Source organism: Mustela nivalis (assembly GCF_964662115.1).
Source record: "Mustela nivalis genome assembly, chromosome: 1".
Lineage (NCBI taxonomy): Eukaryota > Metazoa > Chordata > Mammalia > Carnivora > Mustelidae > Mustela > Mustela nivalis.
The window spans coordinates 126,274,032-126,299,702 of NC_139020.1; the positions used below are offsets into that span (position 1 = coordinate 126,274,032).

Genomic DNA, 25,671 nt, shown 5'->3' on the forward strand with positions numbered 1-25,671 from the left:
CTCAGCTCCAGCGACAAGAGCCAACCTGTCTTCTGTGCTTAAAGTGGGTGGAACTGGGTTTTCGTCTTTGAACTGAAGACCTGAGAGTCCCAGACGCATCCTGGCCCATAGTCAGCCCAGCTGGGTCTGACTTTGAGCTTCTAGGTGTGCAGAGGGGCGTGGGTCCCATCTATCCCTCGCCTCCTGTCATACCACCAAGACCAGGTGATCAGAGAAGGTATAGGACTTGCCCAGGCTTACCTAAACGATGGTCCTTTTTCTGTCACATTTCAGTGGCTTTGTCTTGACACTGACAATGTCCTCAGCACAGGCTGTGAGGGTGCAGGAAGACAGCCCCAGGTGGCAGTTTGCCTGTAACTCCTCTGGAATTTCAGTGGAAAGGGGGCTCAGGGGGAGGAAGGGGGGGCAGCATGGGAGCCTCCTCTCCTTCTAGAGCTTCCTTCAGCCCCAAGCTGGATGCAGTCACCCGAGAAGGCAAGAACCCCCAGAGCAGGAGAGTGGGAGTTTCAAGGGTGCCCCCGAGCCGGATGCCAGACACAGTGGGGTAGATATCCCAGAGTGCTGGCCTCCAATCCCTGGAGCTCCCAAGCAAGGGAGGCTCTGAGAAATAGAACAGTTGTTTTGATTTGCATTTTAGACATTCATTCAAACATTCAAAACTATTTACTAAGTTCTCAGGTCCCTGAGATTGTGCAGTGGACCTTCAACAGCTGCTGTCATGGAACTCACCTTCTAGTTTTCAAACAAGCAGTGAGAGAGGGACTTAAGATAAAAAAATCAGGGAGATAGGGAGATACCCCAGTCAAGCCATGGACAGCAGAAAGAGGATAACCACTGTCCTTTGGTAGTCTCTGGGGGTTGAGTTTGCTTCTCACTCTTCTCTCTCTGTGTACATGTACATGCCCATGCACACACACACACACACACACACACAGCTTGTTCCCAAATAAATAAATGTTCTTCGAACCGCTATAAAGAAGGAGACCATGTGGCACTAGGACGGTAAGAGGCAGTTTTGTGAAACCTCCATCAATGGGAATGCCTTACCATTGGGCTGTCCTGGGAGTGATCACAACACCTGAGCTTCTTGCTCTCACCCACTCACAACTGGTCCCATGTGCCTCAGTGGGCCAGCTGAATGCAGAGGGGAATGGGAAGCAACCCGGCCGTCCTCTGGGAGCTAATTATTCAGACACAACTAATTGCCAGGGCAAGCAGTGGCCTTGTCAGCCTGGTGGCCCCAGAGTCAGGAACTCCAGAGCACTGTCCAGAGATGGCCACGCTGATATTCAGGTATCCCACGGGACAGCAGATTTAGGATAAAATTATCTGTGGAGGCGGTTGGCTTGAGATTGGTGCACCTTTTCTGGTCCTCCTCTCTTGCTGGCGAGGTCTAACGGGACACCTATGACCTCACAGAGGCGCCCAGAGGAGGGACCTGGATCTAGAGAAGGGAGGGAGGGTTAGAGGCGCCATGGGGTCACAGTCAATTCAGTCTATCCCATACATGATCCACCACACCCTTGGTCTCCCCCATCCTCCCTTCCTTTCGGTCTTCTGGGTGGGGGAGCGTGCATCGGCGTCCCGGGAGGTGGAGGAAGGGACCGGCATCTAGGTTTTAAAAGACCAGAAACAAATGTCCCCTGACAATTTCGTGTCATTTCTCTGGATTTAAAGGAGGGGTCGAGGGAGTAGGAAAGACAGACGTAGACGGGCAGCGAGAGACGGCCGGGTCCGGGGGTCCCTCGGAGGCCGGGCCAGACGCTTCCCTACTGCCAAGTGCGGGTTCCGGGTGGGCGGGCGGACGCCCCCTGCCCCGCAGCGGCGCGAGCCCCGCATGACATCAGAGGCTGGGGAGCGCGCAGAGCGCAGGCGCCGGCGAGGAGGGAGACGGGAGGGGGGCCGCGGCGCGCGGCTCGGGAGAGCGCTCCTCCGCCCCGCGCGCCGTCCCTGCGCCCCGCTCCGCCCGCGCCTCGCTGTCCGCGCCGCGCCTCGGGCGTCCAGAGCGCGCCCCTCGCACAGCAGCGAGCGCCGCCCGCAGCAGCCCAGCCCCAGCCTTCTCCTCCGCCGCCGCCGCCGGACACGCAGCCGCAGGCCGGGGCCGGGACGCAGCTGGGGAGTCAGGGACGCGCGCAGCCAGCCCTTCCCCCTCCGGCTCCCGCACCGCCGGCCGCCTCCCCTCGCCCTCCTCCTCCCTCCCTGTTCCTTCGCTTCTCCTCCTCCTCCTGCACGGCCCGGCTGCCAGCACCATGTCCGCAGGGGGAGATTTTGGGAACCCACTGAGAAAATTCAAGTTGGTGTTCCTGGGGGAGCAGAGCGGTAAGTACCCCGCTTATTCTCTTGGCTTGGCGCTGAGTCGACCCCCGCCGGCACATCCTCCGCCCCGCCGGGGCCCCGGCCCCGGCCCGGAAAGGCCCCTCCAAGCCAGGGTGGAGGGGAGGGACGGGGATGTGGGGGTCGGGACCGGCTCGGGCGGGGCGGGGCGGGGCCGGGGGAGGGCTGGAGGGGGCGCTGGGCCCTAGGTGGGGGTGAGGGTGGGAGGTGGGGTGCGGGGCTAGAGCCGCTGCGGGGCCAGCGCGGCGGGGAGGCCGGAGGGCGGCGGCTCGCTCAGCCGCGCCGGCCGGGGCGTGAAGGAGCTGGGCTCGCCCGCTCCCTCGCAATGCGGCACCGGCTGCGGGCGACCGCGCAGGTGGCCAGGAGCCGGCGGGGGCCGGGGGAGGACGGGCGCCGCTCTTCGGAGAATGAGGCGGGGCCGGCGTCTCGCCGGAGGGCTCCCTGCGGACCCTGCCCGGACCCATGTTGAATGACAGGCACGTCCAGGCCCTGGAGCAGAGGGCCGTGGGGGAAGGCCGGCACCTGTCTCCTGTGGAAAGAGCGGGCGCAGGCTGCAAGGGAACAGGGTGCCTACCTCCCCCTGGCCTACGTCGGATTGAGCACGGAAGGTTCTAGACGCTGCCCGGTGCCAGCGTGTGCGAGCGTCTTTCGGGCTCAGGGTCTGGGCGAGGACGGCCAGGGTTCCCTGGTGCGAGGCAGATTTGGGGGATGGTACAGGGGTGCCTCGCACCGAGAGGCGGCGAAGCCTGGAGCTGGGCAGAGAAAGGACCAGGCGACACGCCCTGCCTGGCTTCCCAGCACCCCTCCTGAGAGCGCTGATGGCAGAGGAGTCTTCCCACCCCCACCACCTAGCTCACCGCCCGTCTTGGGGGAGGGGAGGTCACCGTGGCAGCCGGCCAGGGGCGGGCGAGGGGGAGGGGGAGACAGACGGCTTCCTTGCCGCCCAGCAGCCTCCCTGGGGGAAGCATCTCTGAAACCCGGGATGGGCCCAAGGCGGGAGGACCAGATTGAAGAGCGTGGACCCCTCTGACACCTGTAGGAAGGAGTGGTTCTCAGAGCATCTCTCCAGAGGCCTCTCACCTGGGGCTGCAGAGAGACCTCCTGGGCCTTGCCAGCTTACCTCAGGAACAAGGTGGCTACTGGGGATGGGATCCCCAGCGCTAGCTCTGCAGACCAGTCCAGTTCACCTGGTTTGGTGCCTATCTGTACTAGGGGCCAAGACACAAGCAACCTTAGGAGAACCTGATGGGCTCAGGGAACAGTGCTCACCTAGTGTGGGTACAAGTGGGTTGTGAAGTTCACATGGCAGTCTCCTGTGTTGCTGCTAATTCCCTGGGATGGATGGATCAGAGAAGGATGTCAGAAGGTCAGGTCCTAACAGGGGGATGGATCCTGGGACCAGGCTGGGTATTTCAGAACAAGATCAATTCAGCCAGCCAGCCCTGTGTCCTGGACTCTGAGCTTCTGATTCTTATAGAGTCCAGCTTCAGAGCTCACTATTTCCCATGCCTGAAAGGATTTCAGGAGTGTGTATCTCAGTGCTAATCTTACCTGGCCTGGAGCCCTGGGCTAGAAGCCTAATCAGGCAGCCTGGGAGTTGAATTCCTATCTGTGTTTCCTTGAGCAGATTTCCAGGCCTTTCTGAGCCTCAGTTTCTGTCTCTGTGAAATGGTTGTTTGAGGTTCTTATACTCCTTTATGTTCCCCCAGTGCCTCTCAAAGGGCCTTGGCCTTAGGGTCTCAGGAAACATTCATTTATTCTAAGTCTGAACATGCTTCAGTAAAGCACCAGGGCTTTGATGAGGAGAATGTCTCTTGTGAGTTTGAGTGAAAACTCTGGACTCCCTCAGAATCTCTGATAGGCTGAGGCCCCTGAGGATCCATGCCAACCCTCTCTGTTCCTAAATCACAGAAATGAGAGCTTAAGGCCTCAGAGATGGAGCTCCCACCTTACATGTATAGATTAGAGGTCTGAGGCACAGGGATGGGAAGGATTTGTGGAGAGTCCCACAAAAAGTGCTGTGAGTTCCCAGCACTTCTGGGGCTGGAACCCCATCTCCTGTTCCCAATCATTAATATGTCATTGGGAATTAAGATGACCTTGAATCAGGGAAATGAAGAATGGGGAAGTCTTCCTGAATCAAGGTCACTCTCTGACCAGACTTGTGGCTGTGACCTGGTGGGAATGCTGGGCTATTTGGGTTGGGGGCAGGGTTTGTGGGCCCTTGGAACACAAGTCATTAGAGACAAACAATCTGCCATCAGTGTGATTGGTTATTGGACCTGGTCCCTTCTGACTGGGAGCCCTAGGGCCCTGAGAAGCCTTCTCCTACTTGAGTGTATAGTGGGTTGTATACCTTCCCCTGGCTTCTATCCACGGAAGTCAGCACTTATATCCAGACCCATGTGACTCTAGAAGGCTCGGTCAAGCTCAGCTGGCCCATGTGTCTTTTGGGGCCCCTGAGTTAGGTGGGGGACATATGCCTGAGCCTGGGGGTGGGGGGATTGGGGAACTGCCTTTGTAGACACTGCTTCTGTTTTGTCTGCACTAAAGTTTTGTGTGTGTTGGTCCTTTGTGTCACTGCAGCCTGTGTATTGCAGGGAGCTTCTGAAGTCTGGCCCTCCCTCTACCCTGGCTCTCCCTCCCTATGTGACCTTGAAGGTCCGTCACCTTCTGTACCTCGGACATATGGGCCAGCTGAGCTTGACCGAACCTTCTAGAGCCACATGGGTCTGGATATAAGTGCTGACTTCCCTGGATAGAAGCCAGGGGAAGGGCCTGGAGGGATGTGGCCTTCTCATGTTTCTTGTGCCTGGTATAGTGGTGGCACCTCCCTAGGCTAGTAGGTAAAGATAGTTGGACTCCAAAAAGGTGTCCCTGAGCTGAAGCCCAGTGATACAGAGGACACCCTGAAATAGATAATCCCAGGAGGGCATGAAGCCTTCAGAAATACCAGGGCTTGGGACGCCTGGGTGGCTCAGTTGGTTAAGCAGCTGCCTTCCGCTCAGGTCATGATCCCAGTGTCCTGGGATCGAGTCCCACATAGGGCTCCTTGCTCGGCAGGGAGCCTGCTTCTCCCTCTGCCTCTGCCTGCCATTCTGTCTGCCTGTGCTCGCTCCCCCCGCCCCCCGATAAATAAATAAAATCTTTGAAGAAAAAAAAAAAATACCAGGGCCTGGTTTGAGTGGGAAGCCCTTAAGGAACCACTCTAGAGAGAACACCTGTAGCCTGTGAGAAGACCCCCCTCCTGGCAGCAGAATTACTGCTGTCTCCTAGACCATGGAATACAGGCTGGCTGGCAATGTCAGACTAGCAGGGGTGGGATTGTGGAGAGGACGGTGGACCCAGAATGAAGGGACTCCTTCCAGTAGGCAGGCGGTACAGTCCTGCTGGTGTTCAGATGGCTGTCCCAGGTCTGCTGGCCATGCTCTTGTGCTGGTGGCAGTAGTAGGGCAGGCACTCTGATACCCACGGTGACCCTTGATAACATCCAGACCAGATGGGCCGGTGTATGAGGACGGAGAGGAGGCCTGGGGGATACACGTCTTCCTCTGAAGTTCTGATGGTGTTCTGTGGGGGGTTAGGCTTCCCTCAGTGCATGTGAATGTGTCTTAGGGACTAAGGATGTGGACAGACCTGTGGGTGTTCCGGCCCCTTCTGACCTCCCTTCCCTGAGACTCCTCCAGCCAAAGCAGGAAGATTGAGGGACCACGACAAGTTCGGTCTGGTTTTCCAGGCTGAGGCCACATGACTGCGTCTCCCTCTGACATGCATCCTCCTTGTCCTGTCCCTGACAGTTGTGCTGCCGGAGGGGCCATCACAGGGAGCACAATGTGAATGGCGTCCCCAGAGTTGTGCAACACAGTGATTCTGCACATGGCTGCCTTTGGCCACTCAGTCATTTGTTCACTCATCTCTCTCTCTCTCCCTACCTCCCTCTCTCCCTTTCTCCTTCCATCATCCATTTATTCATTTAGTCAGGTCTTTGAGTATATCCCTGCCTCCCAGGACTTATGATCCACTGGGGAGTGCAGACATCTGTGGCTGTAATTACAGTAAAGGTCTCGGCATGCTCTGACAGGAAGAACAGCTGCCATGGAAGAGCCTAGCAGGGCGTCCCACCCACCTTTGTGGGCAGGTGTCAGAGATGGCTTCCAAGGCTTCAGAGGAGATGCTTCTGTAGGCAGCCAGCTGCTACTCCTTCGGTGGGCTGAGTGTAGGGAGTAGGTCTAATAAGGGGCCCACCCTCTCCAGGGGGCTTGGTCTGTCTTCCCCCTGCTGTGGAGAAAAAAGGGGTGGGGTGGGGAGCAGGAGGACAAGGGTATCTGGCTTGTTAGTGCTGAGTGGGGGCTTTCCCCCACAGTCATCTCAGTCCTGCGGTTAAGGAGTGGTCAGTCCTCCTCTCCCCTACCTCCCGCCCAGAGGGTTCCCTCTGCCCCACTCAAGGCATGGGTCAGCCTGTCCATTACCATCCACCGCACACCACTCCTAATCACACAGGGAGCCCTTTGCTGGCCTGGGCATTGTACCTAAGGCCCATCTCAGAAGTCTGCTCCCCGCCACCTCCCAGACCCACTTGCTCTGCTGTGGCCAGCCCACCTGGGCACACACCGTGGCATAGCTTTGGTTTCTTTCTGAGCATTTTTTAAAAACTATCACATCGTGCCCCATGACCTCTCTGTTGTCTCAGTCACTCTGGGTTTTCAAATGTTTATTAGCTTTCTTTCAGATACAAAACCTCTAACTGAATTTTAAGCCCCTTAAAGGTGAACTTGAGCATCTAAGAGGACCAAGTCTTAGCTCCTTTCCCCTCTTCCCATCTGCAAAGGGTTCATGCTCATTAAATATCTGCATTTAGAAATGATGAGATTATCCTCACTAGATGATAGGTACTGATAGTCCATTAAAAGTGAGGGGAGTCAAGGTAGCTTTGAAACCGGATTCTTCTTCCTGACACCTGCTGCTTTCTCAAGCCTAAAGATCTTTACTAGCAACACTTACGAATCTTTCACTGGAGTTTGGAGCATTGAGCCTTGGTTGTGCCCAATACAGTTCATCTCACAAAAGCTGAACTTCTCAGGGTACCCCCCATCCCCACCACCCTCTCTAAAGAAATATGAGAAGGCAGCAAGACCGCCGAGGTGGGAAGGAAGGGACATGCCCAAACCAGAGGTTGCCAGAGTTCACTTGGAGATCTGGGGTAAATCATCAGGTGGTTCTGTGCTTTAGCTTTTTGGTCTTGTTTTCTCTCCTCCCAATTTTTTTCCTCCCCTCTCAGTGGCTGGAATGATGGGGAGAAGCGTGGGTGTTGTGTATGGACCCAGCATGTTGGCTTTGTTTCTTTAAAGAGGTGTGCATGAGATGAGAGAGTCAGATGAGACCCCAAGGTGAGAATTAACCTGTTTTGGGTATAAGATAAGCATGGTGCCCTCGATGCTGAGAGTCAGAGACAAGAGAACTAACCAGAAGAGAAAAATGAGAGTGTTTGCATGTGTTCTGGTTCTGCAAATGTAATAGTACCATCCTGTGCCTGATCTGATTATCCTGATCATTTTTAGCTCCCAAATTAAAATACAGCAAAATAACCTTATCATCCTTTTGTTACTTATAACATCCCTGAAGTCAGTCCACGAATATTTACCCTTATAGGTGTTACCCTGACCTTGCAGACTCACATGGGGCAGACCTGAGAGTGGTAATTTCTGTGTCCATCCAGGCAGCAGCGTCTCTCCACCCCCCACCCTTTGTGTCTTCCACTGTTGCTGAATGAATGAACCATTGAATGTGCAAGGCTGTTTGGTCTCAGTGTAAATCACTTAGAGAAATTGTTGGGCAGAACCATTGATCAAGGTGAGAGGAGGGTGAACAGCAAAATCCATAGACATCCAGAGTGGACTGCTTGAAAAACTGTGCTGGGCATTTTCTCAATTGTCTGTCTGTCCTCCTTTTCCATTTATCAGCACAGAATAGAGAAGATGGGGGAGGTTGTCAGGGAGAAGTACCAGATACCCTCTGAGATGAGCAGCTTTGGTTAGAGCCAAAAAGACAGGCACCAGGCAGAGTTTCTGCTTCATGGGACAGGGAAGGAGAGGATAAAGATTTATAGTGTCTATGGACTCCTAGGAGGAGTTTCTTACTGTATCTTAGGGCTTGAAGCTTCCAATTTTCCTATTTGTTTCCATAACTATTGGTCTAAACTAAGTGGAATCTTCCTAAAAAGTAAATGTTCACTGCTGTGAATACTTTATCGTTTTAGTGAAGTGATTTATTTTTAGTAAAAAAGCGTATTTATCCTGGGTTCTTGGTAACAAGACCAGTGGGAGCCCAGGTGACATGACCACGTGTCCTGGGCAGGCCCAAGGGACAGGCCAGGGTACAGGAGAAAACAGATGATACCCTGCACCTAAGGGCAGAAGAGAGCCTTAAAAGCCACGGTTACTTCCAGGAAATGCACTGGAGGACTGGCAGTCTGATGCCCTGGCAGGTGCTGTGGGTAGTGAGCCAGGGAGAGAGGAAGACTTGAGTTGTGTGCATTCTGTGCTAGAGACCACAGGTTTCTTCCAGGGCCTGGGTGGACAATTGGTGAAGGGACATGATGGCTTACTAGGATTTCCCCAGAGAAGGGGGCTTCCAGTATTGGGTTAACCGGCTCACCCAGGTTCCCCTGTGGCTGTAGATGAGGTGAGGGCAAGTCACAGAGGCTGGCCTTGAACTGGGACTTGATTCTGAGGGGAGTGGGGAGCTGGTGGAGGGTCCTCAGCTGGGAAGTGTCACAGTCACATCTACACCAAGGAAGGATTCTTCATTCTAACAGCTTAGAGAGGATGATGGATGGGAAGGGGTCCAGAACAAGTCTTCCTTTCCTGGTAAATGGAGCTGACTCTGCAGGGTTTCTGTGTTCTTCCTCCCGGTAGCAGTTAGGAATACTTGCTATTCCCTAGGCTCCACACAGGGTACTTTCTCCCTAGTATCTTGTGATAGATGTGAAAATTTTCCTGATATGCAGATCAGGAGACAGAGGCTCAGAGAGAGCTGGTCATGGCCTCAGACTCACTGCTAGTATGGCAGCATTGAAGTTGAACCCAAGTCACTATGAGAAACCCATAGTGATCTGTTGGACCTCATGCCTCAAAGGCAGGTTCAGACCCTGTTGTGGGGAAGAGAGGACAGAAGAACACCGAGGCTTTAGAGACTTGAAGTCTGCAATAAGTGTGTCCTGGGGAATTACATGCCAAGATCTTTGCTGAAGATTGGCCAGTGGATCACAGCATGGGGGTGAGTGGGAAGAGGCCTCTGATTCCCCTCGGCTGGAGAGAGACACTGGGGCAGGGAGGAGGACAGGGGGATTGCTCTAAGAAGTAAGCAGGATCTCGGTGTGGGAGTCTGCTGGAGCTGGATTGCATATCAGACCCTCCATTCTTACACAGAATGAACTGCTGATTTGGGGTGGTTTGAAAGGAGTTAGTTGTGTAGAGTGTGGGGCGGCTAAGGCCTTCCCAGGTCAGCCCTGCATTGCCGTATGGAGGTAGATGCCATCCCTGTTCTAGCGGAGAATTCCTACGCAGGGAAGAACCAAGTGGCTGGCTTTCCCCTGGTCTGGGGTCACCCCTCTCCTGGCCTCATTCTCCCCCAGGCCTGGAGATATCAGGGCCCTGGAGACTCTGTTCCCGTTCGGGGGTCAGCCAGCAGCAGTCTCTAGTTGGATAAGCCCCAGCCATTCTCTGGCTTTCTTGATATATCCTCAGAGGGTACTGGGCTGGGTGACCATTCAGGCCCATGGAGCTCTAACTCGGGTCCTGGAATTCAGCGCCAGCATGGGGTATGATGCCAAGCCAGTAACACTCCCAGCTGGGAGACAGCACTGCTGGCTAGAAAGGTGAGAGGGACTGCAGAGAGGAAGGCATGTAATCACGGCCGCTGCTAACTGTCTCCCCCAGAACTTCCCTGGCCAGGCCCCAGTGCAGCGTCCTCTCCAGCCTGCTACCTCCTCTCCTGGGAGGCCTTCCTGGCCCTCCTCCCTGGTGTGCCCCCAGGGTGCTGTGGCTCATCCCCTCTGATGGTGTGTTTGACTCAGGTTGCCAGGCAACAGGGATGGTGCTGTCCTGCCCTTCCCGCTGGCAAGCGGTTATTCCTAACTGTACAGAGAGGACCTTTTATTGAGATAACAGAAAAGGGGACAGCTCCCAGGTACTCCTACTCCAGGACACCTCTTTCTGCAGTCAGTGGGTGGGTGGTAAGCAGGGAGGGCTGGGAAATGGCTAGCGCCACGTGGAGTGTATGCAGTGTCCCTACCCGGCCAGCCCCAGCGCCTGCTCCAGCCCCATCACCTACATACTCCCTGTTCCTGTTCCCTGCACTTCCGCCCATTCTCTGGGTGGGGCTGGGACGGAATAGGACCACCTAGCTGATTTCCCTCACCAGACAGCAGGGGTTGCAAGAAGATCAATACATCCATGCATGGCTCATGGTAAATACTCAAGTCATAGGTAATTTTGTTAATGAAACAGTGATCACAGTCCCTCCTTTTGTAGATGAATGAGAAAGAAAGAAGTAGGGGTGGAGGTTTTGAGAATCACTGATGGGTCATTTTTGTGTAGTGAGCTGCAGAGCCCACACTGATCTGATCTGATCACACTGTGATCTGATGAGTGGAGCTGCATACCCATTTTATAGATGAAGGAAGTGTGTCTCTGAGAGGGAACAGCTTTTTCACAGATTGAAGGGCTCAGACTGGAGAGCTCTGACTGTGCCCTTTGCATGAGAGACAGGTCCCTCTGAGGATGGTGTGCTAATTCAGAGAGACACGGAGAGAATGTTCTGTTCTGACCCTGTTGATGAGCGAGGAGTAAACACTGCGCAGACTGAAGAGCGTAAAGCGAAGCATTTCAAACAAGTGTTTCTTGTTTGTTTCAGCATCCGGTGAAGGGAGCGGGCTAGGGGGAAAGAATGGAGAAGGGAGAGCCGTGGAAGCATTGCGACGGGGGGCGGGGGGTGCTGGCACTCCCCCAGACACGGACGGATCTAGGTGTGTGGTCACAGGGCTCCTGGAGCAGCACCAAGGCAATGGGAGAACCAGGGTGGTTTGCTCTAGGTGACGGCACCTTCTAGCCCAGGTGCTGTCCAAACAGAATGAAAGGCTGGAGGTTCCCACGGAGGCACTGATGTGTACTGGCACAGGAGTGCAGGGACCTGTGTTTGGGTCTAGGACAAGGTGAGCAGCGGGGACTGCACCTGTGGAGGGCTGCTGACCTCCAGCATGGCAGAGCAGGGATGGAGAGGGGCTCTCACCTTGTCTGGTGCAATGAGAGAGGATGCTCAGCAGTCGTGCCCCAGTGCTGTGCTTTGACGAGCAGTGTCAGCCTTGTCTCTCCCTCTCTGAGGCGGGTTGGCTCTGCCCTACTGGGACCCTGCAGTTCCCAGACTGGGTGGCTGTGAGCAGGGTCAAGTGTTAGGAGCAGGAGGTCTTTGTTTAGTTCTGCTCTTCCCTGCGTAGAGCACCTCTGAGAAGGGCTTCTTTTTAGGAAGGAAAAAAGGCCCCCCTCCCCCCAAATTAGCTGAATTTTTAGAATATTAACAGATCCTACCTGTAGCACCAGGAACCAGAAGTTCTCTGATTCTGATTCATTAGGTCCCTCCTTTCCTCCCCCACAGCCAGCCAGTGTGCCGCAGGCTGCTGCCCAGATCAGAGTCTGAAATGCAAGCCTGAGGAAGTGCCAGGCCAACCACCCAACTTGGTTCTCGCCCACCTACATCAGAAGAGGGCAGAATTCCCCAGGCGGGGCCAGATCCCAGCTCCCTCCTGCCTCCATCGTGCCACAGAAGGGCTACTCTAAACCAGGGTTCTAGTTTGGATGGTGTCAGCACGTCTGTCCACCTTGGCTTGGGAGGGCTGGATGTGGTGTGTGAGAACTGGGCAGAGCAGTGTGCAAATGCCCAGTGCAGTAGACACATCAGGGGTCCAGCCTTCCTCCCCTCTACCCCCACCCAAAGCCTCTCTCCGGGGCTGGTAGCTTCTTTCCTGAGGCAGGGAGGCCCATGAGGTTCTGTTGTAGACGACCAGCCTGTCACCACTGTGGGAGAGGAAGCAGAGGCTGAGTGAAGGGTAGAGATGGTATCTCTTAGGAACATATGAATGTGAGATAGTGTGTCACATGCCACCTCAGGTGACCCCGAGTGAGTCGTGATCTGGCATAGCCCCTCCCCTCGAGTGCGCATGGAAACTGAGACTTGCTTCTACCCAGTATGGTATGGTAGAACTGGTGGATGTCCCTCCCATGGTTGTTCCTGTAGAAGAGTCCTCTTGCTGGCCTTGAAGAAGCAAGCTGTCTTGTGTGAGAGGGCCTGGAAGGGGTTTTGTGGCATGGAACAGTGAGTGGGCCTCTAGCAGTTAAGGGTAGCCTCTGGCCGGCAGCCCCAACAAAATGGGGGCCTAAGCCCTCCAGCCACAAGGAACTGAATTCTGGGTCAGCAGTCACAGGAGCTTAGAAGAGCTTGGACGCCAGGTGCCAGAAAAACGTGCTGCTACCACGCTGATACCATGATTACAGCCTTGTTAAGACCTTGAGTAGAGGACCCACATAAGCCGTGTCCAGACTTGTGGCCACAAAAACCGTGAGATAATCAGCAGTTGTTGTTTTAATCCACTAAGGTTGTGGTATTACATGATAACCAATAACTAATACGATGGGGTAACGTTTTTCCAGGAAGGAGACACCTTAGAGATGCCCTAGTTTTGCAGACAAGGATTTGGAGCATCCAGGGTGGGGCCAGGACCAGCTCCAGGTTAAGCCGCTGGCTCAGGCCACCCAAAGGGAGTGAGGGAGGCCCCTGGGACTGGGGCTCTGGTTCTTGCTCTGCTGTTGCTTTCTTCATGTGGCCTTGAACAAACCCTCCTGCTCCCTGAACCTCCATTTTCCCCACCACATGCTGGATCATGTCACATGTCAGGGCTGGGTCAGACTTTCTCTACCTACCTTCTTGCCCTGATGTGGTATTTTGCAGCCACTCTGATCTGTAAGCCTTCTGGGACCAGGCTTTTGCATCTTCATGCAGTTTACTCCCTGCTGCTCCTTGGCACTTTTTGTGTTGCATGTTTCCACTGGGACTTCAGGAGGCAGGATCTCCTTGTCCTGAGCACACTTCCATAAGCCTTACAGGCTCAGAGAAACCTTTGAAGAGATCTGGCTGTGAACCAGAAGAGATCTGGCTGTAAACCAGGAGAGAAAATGTGTGACCATGGCCCTGGTGCTATGTGATTCTGAGCAAGTGGCCCCTCTTTTCTAACCTCACATCTCCTCAGCTCAATGAGGGACTTGGGCAAGATTAACTCTAGAGTCCTTGATGGCTCACAGCACTTCTGGTGCAGCTTTTTAGAGGGCTTAATAGAGAACCAGAACTTGTGGGATAGGAACTGGATGAGCCTGGCTACCATCTCCTTGTCCTGGGACCCAGACATCCAAGTCCAGAGGGCACACCTCAGGATTAACTCCACTCCCTCCCTCTGCCTGGCCCTCAGGTCATCCCAGGGCCCCGTCAGCAGTTGTCCCTGGTTCACAGGGGCTGGAGACATAGTGTTCTTCTCTCCCTACTGGATGACCCTGTGTCCAGTCCCAGGCCCAGGGCCCTGGAGATCTAGAGCACCTTCTCTACCTCAGTAACAATGATGCCGATATCTCGACTTCACCAGGAGTGAACCCTGAGTAGGTGACCTTGAGTCCCTCATGAGAGCTTCTTTTGTTGACTGAAGGGCAAGTTCTGTATATCCATTCTTCCCTTTCCAGCTGGCTCTAGAGGTGCAGGGGCTGGGATTCTGCCTGTTGCCTCCTTATCAAAGCAGCAAGGTGAGCCTCTGTGTGAGGCTGTGTGAGGGTGTACACAGGAGAGGAGGAGAAGCTGGGGCCAGGAAGAATGCCAAGAATAGTTCTCTGTGCTCATGGACACCCATGGATGTCAGCCCAGGGTCCTCTGAGGGGCCTGGGCATCTGGGAAGGTGCCCTGCCCACATTAGCCTGCAATCTAGACACCACTCTCACCTCCTGAGTGAGCTTGCTCTCTTGACCAGACCATAGCAGTGCTCCCATGGATGGGTAGGTGTGGGTCCACCGTCTCAGGGCCACTCTGACTGGACCTCAGCTGACAGCCTTGGAAGCATAAGCCATGCCTCTCAGCACTGCCTGCTCATTCTCACTACCCCACTCTTCTCTCTCTGTTAGTGAGGCTTTTACTGTCAATGACACCAGCAGTTTGCTTCGGGAAGAAGGGATAAACATGAGCACAAATACGGCTTTGCCAGACTCTGTGCTGTGGATGGGCCAAGAGTTCCTATCAGTTCAATAAACGACCAGATTGCTTTAACACCGGCCTTGTCAAAAGATCGTCTGGTGGTGGGAATTTAGCTTGTGTTCCCTCTTTCTCTCAAACAGACATACATATCCTCACTATGAATCAGTTTTTCACAGCATGAGTGCAGCTACTCAGGCATGCGGACACGACTAGCCTGTGTATGGTCTGAATGGAGTTGGACTGAGCCTCGGGTCATTCTGTCCACCCTGGGCTGGCTCTCCAGGGAAGCCATGGCAGAGGCTAACTGTGTGCTGTGGGTGGGGGCTCCTGATCCGAGCAGGGAGTGGAGGGTGGCTAGTACTCAAAGCTAGCAGGTGCTGGTGCGGCTGTTGGGACCTGGAGGGGAAACTGCACCTTTTTTGAAGCTGACAGGAGTCTCTGAGATGACTCAGTGAGGCAGAGAAGGTACAGACAGTATGTGCACTAGTTGTGGTTGGGACAATCTCTATAGTCCACAAAAGCTGTGTGGTCAGATCTCAAGTGGTTGTCAAGAAGATCCCACAGATGCTGTCTCAGTTTCACAGCTAAGACACCAGGAGAATCAGGGAGTTTCGATGCACACTAAGGCTTCTGGTGCCTGATGGATTGAGCATGGCTCTGTGTCTGTGTGTGTGTGTGCGTGTGTGTATTTGCATGCATCTCCACGCACATGCATGCAAAAACAAGTGGTGGTTTCACACAGGCTCTGCCCACTGAGCTGATCTGTCCAGGCTTGCTCAGTCCCCTGGCCCATGGTTAGAAAGGCTCCTGGTTTTCTGTAAAAGACTAAGTTGATGCCAAGTCCAGTTATATTCTGGTTTCTTAGGAAAACTTCATGTTTACCAGAATGTTTAATAAATCAGAACAAGCCATTTCCTGAATGTGCCAGGAATCTGAGAGACATGGATGTGTGCACATATGCATGTTGTTTAAAAAAAAAAATCACCATATTTCTTTCTTCCTTTAACTTTTTATCTTGAAATAATTTTAGGCCTTTAGAAAAGGTACAAGAATAGTGCAAAGACTTCCATGTGTGTTTCACTCAGAATGTTAACTTTTCACTGCTCTCATAGAATTCATAATGTGAGAGGTGAGGATAGGCATTTCTACCTACATTTTATATATGAGGAAGCTGAGCCCCAGAGAGGATAGTAACTAACCTGAGATCACATAGCAAAGAAGTGGCAGAGCCAGGACTCAAATCCAGATCCGCCAGACTTTAAGTGCATGTAATATGTGTGATGTAAGCATGATTATGCAGGTGTCCTGTTCTTCTGCCCAGAGAACTTACTTTCTTGTGTTACAGGTCTCCTAGCAGAAATTGTTTTGGCATTTGATTCCTTTTTGTCACCTTCATTTTTAAAAAGATTTTTGCTGGGTATAGAATTCTGTGTTGACAGTACTTTTCTTTCAGTACTTGAAAAATGTCATTTCATTTTCTTCTTGCTTGTGTGGTTTTTGAGAAGGAAACATAAATTTTTTTCTTCCATGTTTTCTTAGGTCTGTGATCCAACATATTGTTATTTTTGTTTACAAAGTCAATGATCTCTTAAAGATTTTTATTTTTTTTAAATATTTTATTTTTAAGTAATCTCTACACCCAGTGCACAACCCTAAGATCAAGAGTCACATGCTCCACCAGCATGCCAACTGAGCCAACCAGGTGCCTCCAAAGACTTTTTAAATAATATGAAAGAAATATTTAATTCAAATAATATGAAAGAAATATTTAACCACATATTAACAATTCCTCATGTTCATCATTCTTTAGTGTAGATCCACATTTCCATCTGGTGTCATTTCACTTTCTCCTGGAGGACTTCTTTTAATGTTCCTCATTGTGAGGGTCTGCGGGTGATGAAATCTGTCAGTGTCTGAATGTTTGAAAAAATTTTTATTTTATCTTTGGTTTTGACAGATGTTAGATAATATATATCTGAGAGTTATGGTGTTTTAGGTTGATAAATTTTTCTTTTTCAGTACTTTACGGATATTGCTCCATTGTCTTCCTGCTTGCATTGTTTCTGAGGAGAAATTGCTGTCTTCTCATCTTTGTTTCTATGTACATAATGTATCTTTTTTCTCTTACTACATTTATGATTTTCTCCTTATCACTGGTTCTGGCAAATGGATTGTTATGTGCATTGGTATGGTTTCTTTCGTGTTTCCTTTGCCTGGAACTCATTGAAATTTTTGGATCTGTGTGTTTATAGTTTTCCTCAAATTTCAAATATTTTCAGTAATTATTTCTTCAAATATTTTTCTCTGTCACTGCTCCCCTACACTGCTCCTTTGTGGACTTTAATTACATATATATTTGTCCATCTAACATCATTCCACAGCTCACTGGGGCTCCAACCCCTTATTTCTATTCTTTTTTGTCTTTGTTTCATTTTAGATATCATCATGTCTTCAAATTCATTGATCCGTTCTTCTGCACTTAATCTGGGAGTAATCTCTTGTTAATCTTAGCTGGTGTATTTTTAAATCTCATACCTCTAGAAGTTTGATTTGTGTCAGTAAATGTCTTCTACATCTTTACTTAACTTTTTGAACATATGAAATAGAGTTATAGCAATTTTTAAATGTCTTTGTCTGCTGATTCTAACATCTGCATCAGTTTGGGACTGGTTTGATTGTTTTTTTCTTCCTCATTGGAGATCTATTTTATTGGGTCTTTGCATGCCTAGTAATTTTTAATTAGGTTTCAGATATTGTGAGTTTTACCCTGGTGTGTATTGGATAGTTTTTGTATTCCTATAAATATTCTTAAGATTTGTTAGCTGGGACTAGAGGGGTGCTCACCAGAGTGGGGCTAATTATTGCCTACTTCTGAGGCATAGCCCAGTGTCCTGTAAATGATGAGGCTTTGCACTCTAGCTGGTAGAAACAGGTACTACCCCCAGGCCTGCGTGGATGCCAGGCAATTTCCTTTAATTCATTTGAGTGGTTCTTTCCCCAGCCTTGAGTGGTTTCCTTATATGCATTTGCTGATCCATCCTTAGCTGAAGACTGAGGATGGCCTGGAATTCTCTTTCTCTCTATGCATCTCCCTTCTCTCCAGCACTCTGTCCTATGAACTCTAGCTGCCTTGTTTTCTCTGGACTTCTGAGCATGATCTCCTCAACTCAAGGAGTCCACCTGGCTCCATCCTTCCTGTGCCATGGCCTGAAATGTCCTCAGAACAACAATTTGAGGGCAGTTGTGGGGCTCATGTCATTTGTTCTGTGTTTTTCAGGTTTTACTATTCTTCATTGCAGGGTCTTGGAAATCATTGTTTCATATATATTGTCTGTTTTCTTATTGTTTCAAGTGAGATGATAAATCTGGTCCCTTTTATTCCATCTTGACCACAAGCCAAAGTCCTGGGCCTTTGGTTTTCATTTAACCATTTACTCATAGGAAACACTGGTTTGGACTCATGACTGTGAACAGTGATTTGGGCAGGTGGTGTCGTTGGGGCTGGTAGCACCCTTGCTTTTCATCAGTGATGTTCATCCTGTTGATTATATTAGCATGTAATTCAACGGGCCACATGATTTCTGCCCTTCAGACTCTTTTCAATAACTTTCTGTTGTCCAGCTTGTATAAAAAGTTTAGTATTAACAACTAGTTTGATTAATCTCATGAATATCATGAATGTTACCATTGGTCATGATTTTTGTTTGTTTTTATTTTTTTGGTTTTTGAGATTTTCTTTCTTTCCTCCCTCCCTCCCTCCCTCCCTCCCACTCCTTCCCTCCCTCCTCCTTCTTTCTTTCTTTCTTTCTTTCCTTTGCCTGCCAGGGTGCTCAGATAATTTCTTAGTCTGACTTCTGGAGCTGTTAAGATGTTATAATATGTACTTTTGTAAACAAACTCTTTGCTCTAGCCTTCTCTTTTTAGCTTACTTGTCTTTTGCCTTATATCCCTCTCAGAATTCTCAGTTGCAAGCAAGAGACATCTGCTTTTACTATCCAGCTGATTTGAGCAGAGCAGACAATGAATGTGAGCAGTGATTGGGAAGTTCAGAGTCACTGGGAGGGTCAAAGGACCAGGCCTAGAGCAGCAGCCTGAGTCACACCAGGACTGATCCAGGAGGAGGCACTGTTCCTGTGCTGGGTACTGGTATAAGCTGATGCTGAACCTCACATCAGGGCTGCCTCTATATGCAGAACCAGGAGGGAGTCTCCCCCACTCCCAGAGATTTATGTTGGCCATTTCTAGGGGGGTCTCATGTGAGGGTCCCATAGGAGAGCCAAGTCAGGTGCCTATAATACAGCTCCAAGAAAGGCCCTTTACTGGGGAGGATGGTTTCGGACCTTCTTAGATGTAAGAGGGGTGTTCAAAAAGATTGGGAGGCTATTCAGTATTGTTACTGATAGGTAACTACTATATCCTGATACTATTTTAAGCAGATATATTTTCAAAAATAACCAATAACACTTTTGGAGGAAAAAAGTCAGGGAGAAGGGGGTAAGCCAGGCTATCCAATAAGCATAGGCACTTCTCACACGCAGCAGTCACATGCAGATAGCACAGCCTCTCCCTTTGTGCCAATGCCCCCTCCCTGGATCCAGTGCCCCAGCCCTCTCTCCAGACAAGACAGCCAGAGAACAGCCCCTTTTTGGGCTTTCAGGGCTCCAGGCCAATTGGGGCGGCAGTGGGGATGGGATGAAATGTTTGAAGGTTGGCAAAAACCAAGGTCAGAGAGACTCTGGCCTAACAGGAGAGGAGCTCATGTTGGTGCTTTCATTAGGCTGTATTTCAGGCTTGGTAAGCATTTGTCACCAGCCCCAGAGCAGAAGCAGACCTGTAAGACCATCTAGCCCAACCTCCCTGGAATAATGACCTCTTAGCCTAGTGAATGGCAGAGCTGAGATGTATGTTGGTAGGGGGCCAAGGGAGGGGATGGCACCCCATGCCCCTGATGCAGAGTAGGCTCTCCTAGGATCCCTGTGCTTGCACATGGGAGACAGGGATGGATGGAGGACACTGGGAAAGAGAGAGGGGCAGGAACAAGTCATGTTCCCAACTGGAAGAGGAGAGAAGAACTCAGCCAAGCCAGCCCCAGTCATTGTCCTGCCGACCCCTCCTCCCACTCCTTTCTCCCTCCTCTGTTCTGTCTTCCCTGGGTCCCTCAGTGAGGCCCAGGTGGCTGAGCGTCCTCTGTCAGAGGGAATTAACACACTTAATTAAAGTGTCCAATGAAGAGCTTTGCATATTTCTTAATTACTGTCTGAGTCTTTGGGGGGATGGTTTGAAATGGGATTTTTCACATTTCCTCATTTAGCCTACAGTGAGCCAGCTGGCCCCTTAGGGCTCAGGTAGGAGCCAGCAAAACCCTGGTCTAGAGCTGCCTTTCTGAATGTGGGGTGGCAGGGTGGATATGGCATGGGGAGCCTGGCCCCTAGCCCTCCAGTCTTATCAACCTTGCAGGGAGGTTAGAGTCGACCTTTCTGTTTTGTGAAAACAGTACAAAAGGAAATGAGGGTTAGACAGATGTAGCTTGGCGTCTCACTGGTTCCTCTCATCACTGTAGGACGCAGGCGTTGTGCACCCATGGGCAGGCCAAATGGGGGTACTTTGTGGGCATGGGGATGCAGGGGAACAATGGAGTCCTCTCTCCAGGCCCCTGCAGAACAAAGATACTGGCCCAGGATGGCCCGGGCTCCTTCCTAGCTGCAGGGCAAGGACTGAGCCCTTCAGCAGACAGGCCGTCCCCAGCACGCATACAGCTTGTGTTCTGGAAACTGAGCTGATGGAATACCTGAGTCACCTGGGTCTAACATAGGAACGGGTTATTGGCCTCAGCTGTGGGGAAGTAGATTTGCCTTTTCAGTCCCGAGGGCCACCTTCTGACAGCTACAGACATTCTCTAACCTGGGCCTGGCTGTGGGCCAAGGATACAGAGACCCTTTCCCTGGCCTGCGGACTGCTCTGCTAAAAACACAGGTATCAAAGAAGTGGGCAGCCTTTCAGGGTGGCCTAGAAATGGCAGGGGGCTCTTCCAGGTCTTTCCTGCCTCCTACTCGGCCTAGCTCTCTGGTCCCACAGAATGCCAGGCAGAACCCCACCATCCAGCAGCATCCCGTAGCTGATGTGGGTGGTAAATGTGAGTGTGTGGCCTAGGACAGATTATGGGCCAAGCTTCTGGCTCAGTGAAAGGGCTAACCTGTGGGCAGTTCCTGCTCTGCCAGGTCTTGCCAGACCTTCCATGAAGTCTCCAGCTAATTTCTTGTGCTCTCCCTCATGTTCTGCCCCATTTCTGGTCCTCACAGCAATCTCTCCACCACATCCACACCTGCCATGGAGATAACAGGTGGAGATAACAGGGGCCCTTCATGCAGGGAGACAGTGTTAGAGCAAAAGTCTGGGGGCTCAAGATCCACTCAACTATCAGCCTATGACCGGGGCACAAACCAAGCCCGGGGGCCCTCATTGCTGCTGACCCCAAGGTCCTGGGAGGTTTTGGCTTCACATGATCTCCATGGAGAAGTGTGGGTGACAGCTGTATGAAAAGGATACCTCAGCCTCACATCCCCAGCTCTATCCAGCCCCTCCCCTGAGGACCCTGTTCCACCTGATGCCCTGTCCCCACCAATTAATACCCAGCTCAAATGGCCACCTCTTTCAGGCGATGACTGCAGTTCTCCAACTGAGTGGCCTTGTCTTCTGGTCGGCTCTCAACCATCCCTCCGAAGTTGCTTGGCCCATTAGGAATCTGCACCTGAACAGTTCCCCCACTGGAGCAGGGCACGGGAGAGAGCAGAGGTGCACCTTTCTTGCTGGGAATTCTGTGCCACCCATGGACCTGGCAGAGTAAGCCCCCAGTGTGTGTGTGTGTTGAGTGGGTAGAGAGGCCTCTGCAGCTACTTAGAAGCCACCCAAATGTATGAAGGTCTACTTATCTGGGACCTGCCACTGAGATGGGGACTGGAGCCTATGGGAGGCTGGTGGAGTGAGGTCCAGTTGTGTGCTGGTAGCTGATTGTGAAAGGCCAGCATTCAGTCTACATTGCACTGGTGGAATTTCAGGGCATGTGGGACTGAGCTCATCTGGACACGTTTGCAAAACCTCTGGATCCACAGTACACACTTGGGTGAGAAAACAACTATTTTATGATAATGACAATCACGAATAATAAGTTTAGATTCTCAGCTCATGAGACTGAAAAATTATTACTAATCATTTGTTAATGGTTTTCTTTCTGGATTAATGCTGTCATTTGTGCTTTGGCCTGACAATTAAAAAAAAAAATCTTTAATGGGTGACCTGAATCCAGGTGACTTGACTCCTCATCCAGTTTACTTAGGCTTAAAGAATGGCTCCATTGTCTGCTGGTCACAAAGCCAGGTGACAGAGAGGTGTCCCAGGCTCTCCTGTGCATCTGACCTGTCACTAGGTCCTGCTGTCCCTAGCTCTGTTCTTCCCAGCGCAGCTGTCTCTGCTTTCACTGAGATCTGCTGTCTTTTGCTGGACTGCTCTTCCCAGTCTGGCCCCGTAAGCCATTCTACCCAAAGTGCTGTTAAGTTTTCTTCCTGAAGCACAGCTCTTTTGCTCTGATTACATAATGCTGTTTTATATAAACACCCCAAAACTTAGTACCATAAGACAATATGGATATTTACTTTACTCAGGAATTTGTATCGTTTGGGCAGCTCCTGGCAGGGAAGGTGTGTTTCTGTTTCACTGACCATCAGCTGATGGCTCTGAGGCTGTGGGCTGGTGTCACTGGATGGCTCCCTCACCCACAGATCTGCTGCTGGTGGGGGGCCTCCATTTCTTGCCAGGTGGACGTCTCTGTGTGGTCCTCCCTCAGGTAGGCTGCCTTGGACTTCCTCACAGCATGGTGGCTGTGTTGAAGGGACAGCTTCCAGAGCATGAGAGAGCAGAAGCATTCCAGACAGAGGCTGTGCCACCTTTCCTAAACCAGCCTGGAGAGTCACAGTGCCATTTCTGCCATACTCACAGGCCCACCCAAGTTCACCCCTAGACAGAGTGTCGGTGGCACCTTGTACAAAGAGCATGGGGATGGGGAATATTTGGTGAGCCGTCATGGAAGCTAGGAACGGCAACCCCTGTTCCCACCGCCTCTCTACTTGAGACCTTTCAGCTGGATATAGTATTCTGGGCTGCATGTTTTTCTCGTTTAGTGCTCTAAAAATATCATGCCAGCTCTTTCTGGCCTGCCAGGTCTCTGTGGATAAGTCAGCTGCCAATCTAATATTTTTACCATTGTATGTTACAGACTTCTTTTCCCGGGCTGCTTTCAGGATTTTCTCTTTGTCACTGAGACTTGTAAATTTTACTATTAGGTGACGGGGTGTGGGCCTATTCTTATTGATTTTGAGGGGCGTTCTCTGAACCTCCTGAATTTTGATGCTCATTCCCTTTGCCATATTGGGGAAATTCTCCCCAATAATTCTCTCCAGTATACCTTCTGCTCCCCTCTCTCTTTCTTCTTCTTCTGGAATCCCAATTATTCTAATGTTGTTTCGTCTTATGGTGTCACTTATCTCTCGAATTCTCCCCTCGTGGTCCAGTAGCTGTTTGTCCCTCTTTTGCTCAGCTTCTTTATTCTCTGTCATTTGGTCTTCTATATCACTAATTCTTTCTTCTGCCTCATTTATCCTAGCAGTTAGAGCCTCCATTTTTGATTGCACCTCATTAATAGCTTTTTTGATTTCAACTTGGTTAGATTTTAGTTCTTTTATTTCTCCAGAAAGGGCTTTTATATCTCTCGAGAGGGTTTCTCTAATATCTTCCATGCCTTTTTCGAGCCCGGCTAGAACCTTGAGAATTGTCATTCTGAACTCTAGATCTGACATATTACCGATGTCTGTATTGATTAGGTCCCTAGCCTTCGGTACTGCCTCTTGTTCTTTTTTTTGTGTTGAATTTTTACGTCTTGTCATTTTGGCCAGATAAGAGTAAATGAAGGGGCAAGTAAAATACTAAAAGGGTGGCAACAACCCCAGGAAAATATGCTTTAACCAAATTAGAAGAGATCCAAAATCGTGAGTGGGGAGAAAGGGGATAAAAAAAGGTTCAAAAAGGAAGAAAGAAAAAAAAAGAACAAAGAAAAGAAAAAAAAAAAAAAGAAAAGAAAAAAATTTTTAAAAAAGAAAACACCTGAGAAAAATGTAAAAAAGAAAAAATATATATATTAGATAAACTAGTAAAAAATCGTTAAAAAAGAAAAAGGTAACAGTTAAAAAAAAAAAAAAATTTACCCGAAGGCGAGAAGAAAAAAAAAAAAATGAAAAAGAAAAAATTAAATTAACTGCAAGACTAAAAAAAATCACAGGAAAAAAGCCATGAGTTCCGTGCTTGGCTTTCTCCTCTTCTGGAATTCTGCTGCTCTCCTTGGTATTGAAACCGCACTCCTTGGTAGGTGAACTTGGTTGAGACCTTTCAGAAGCTGCTGCCGCCCTTGGGAGAGAATCCATCCTTTTGGTGTGTTCCCTGCCCTGCGGGTCTTGCCGCTCTCCGCCTTCCCTTCCTTCCTTCCCTCCACAGCTGGGCCCAGAGATAGATTTTGGTTTAAATCAACCCACTGGCCACAAAGAGCTTCCTTGAACAGTATTTGTCACTTGTGCCTCTCCTCACACAGGGTCGGGCTCCATTATCCCTGAGATAAAACTCAGATGTGAAGACCTCACAGTGTGTCCCCCATGGCTCCTAGACACATTTCTGCTCCCCTTGATCTATTGCCTCCCTTGTCACATGAGTTTTGTGTCTCTGCCTCTCTGCCTTGCCTCACACTGTTCTCTCCACCTGTTACACCCATTCTCCCTCACCCTCCTACAGCTCGGCAACTGCCCTGCCTGTGGCCTTCCCGACTGCCCAGCCACCTGGGCCCGTTTTTAGCAATCTCCTGCTTTGCTGCCAGTCAGGACTTTTCATAAACCAGCACAACGTCGTGCTTGGGGTGTGGACGGTGGCAGCAGATCTTGCTCCAGAGCTTACCAGCTCTGTGACTTTGCGGCAGTATCTAACCCACTGGACCATGATCGGGGTTCACTGAGGGAACCTAAGTTAGGCAGCACATTTCTTGTCTGGCACTGAGTAGAAACCTAGTTAGAGAGTTGGTCTCCTTTGTAAAGACTCCTGGCAAATGCTCAGTAATGAATTTTCTCACCCTCATTTGGTTGAAAGAGGAAAAATGCATCTCCCTGCTTAATCATGTGGGACTAAACTACCAGAAGATACTGCTGAGCCATGAGCAGAGAGAAGAGCTCAGTAACGATATGCCTGGTTATTGAATATAATCCTGCCAGTGGAGCTGAATCTTTGTCCTCAGAATCAGCTCTGCGTTGCTGCAGTGGTGTCCGTGAGCTGCTGTTGGGAGGCGTGTGGGACAGTGTGACCTTGAGAACAGAGCTGCGAGGGGAAGCCAGCAACCAGAGGCGGCAGGAGCTGGTTGGAGGCACAATGTGGCTGCCCCTTGCAGGCCTCCCCCGCCTTTGGCGCAGTGGTAGTGCCCAGTCAGGTGACGCTGCGGCTGTCCTGCCACCCTTCACCGGGAGAGTGAGAGAATAGGCTGCTGAGGAGGTGGGTGATGCAAGCTCTCCGTTTGCAGGGTCCCGAAACTTCCACCCAGGGCAGGGGTGGAGGGTCTGAGCCACATTATCCAGGCAGCTGTGGGCAGAGTACGGGTGGTCTGGGGCGAGCTCTGAGGCAGTGAAGAGGGTAAGCTTCTGCTCTGAGAAATGAGGAAGATGGACCTGGAGGAACAGAAGGAAATAATTCCCTTTGGCAACAAATCAGTAATGAACCTGTCATTCAGTCCAGGCCTGAGGCCAAGTGCTGGTTCCCAGGTGTTCAAGCTCACTCACCCTCACATGCTGAGCCCACCTCGTGTCTCTCACTTCCCAGTCTCTGACCTTTCAGATTGGGTCAAGCAAGACCCCAGGGGGGCAAAGCCCCCACCTCTATCTGGTCCTAGGAAAAAGGAGCCTTGGCTTGGTGGGGCCATTTCCAGAATCCTGTGACATCCATGGTGGTGGTAGCAGTGACCTGGAAATATCCCAA

The 25,671-nt window shown here is 51.0% G+C and overlaps 1 protein-coding gene across 1 annotated transcript in view; it reads left to right on the forward strand.

The window, feature by feature from the left end:
- The first annotated feature begins 1,874 nt into the window (after nucleotides 1–1,874).
- Nucleotides 1,875–25,671, forward strand: part of RAB6B (RAB6B, member RAS oncogene family) — a 59,405-nt gene continuing 35,608 nt past the window's right edge. The window contains exon 1 of the mRNA XM_082718992.1: nucleotides 1,875–2,319. Coding sequence (XP_082575118.1) covers nucleotides 2,250–2,319 — 70 coding nt within the window. The 5' untranslated portion in view covers nucleotides 1,875–2,249. The remainder of the gene's footprint in view (nucleotides 2,320–25,671) is intronic.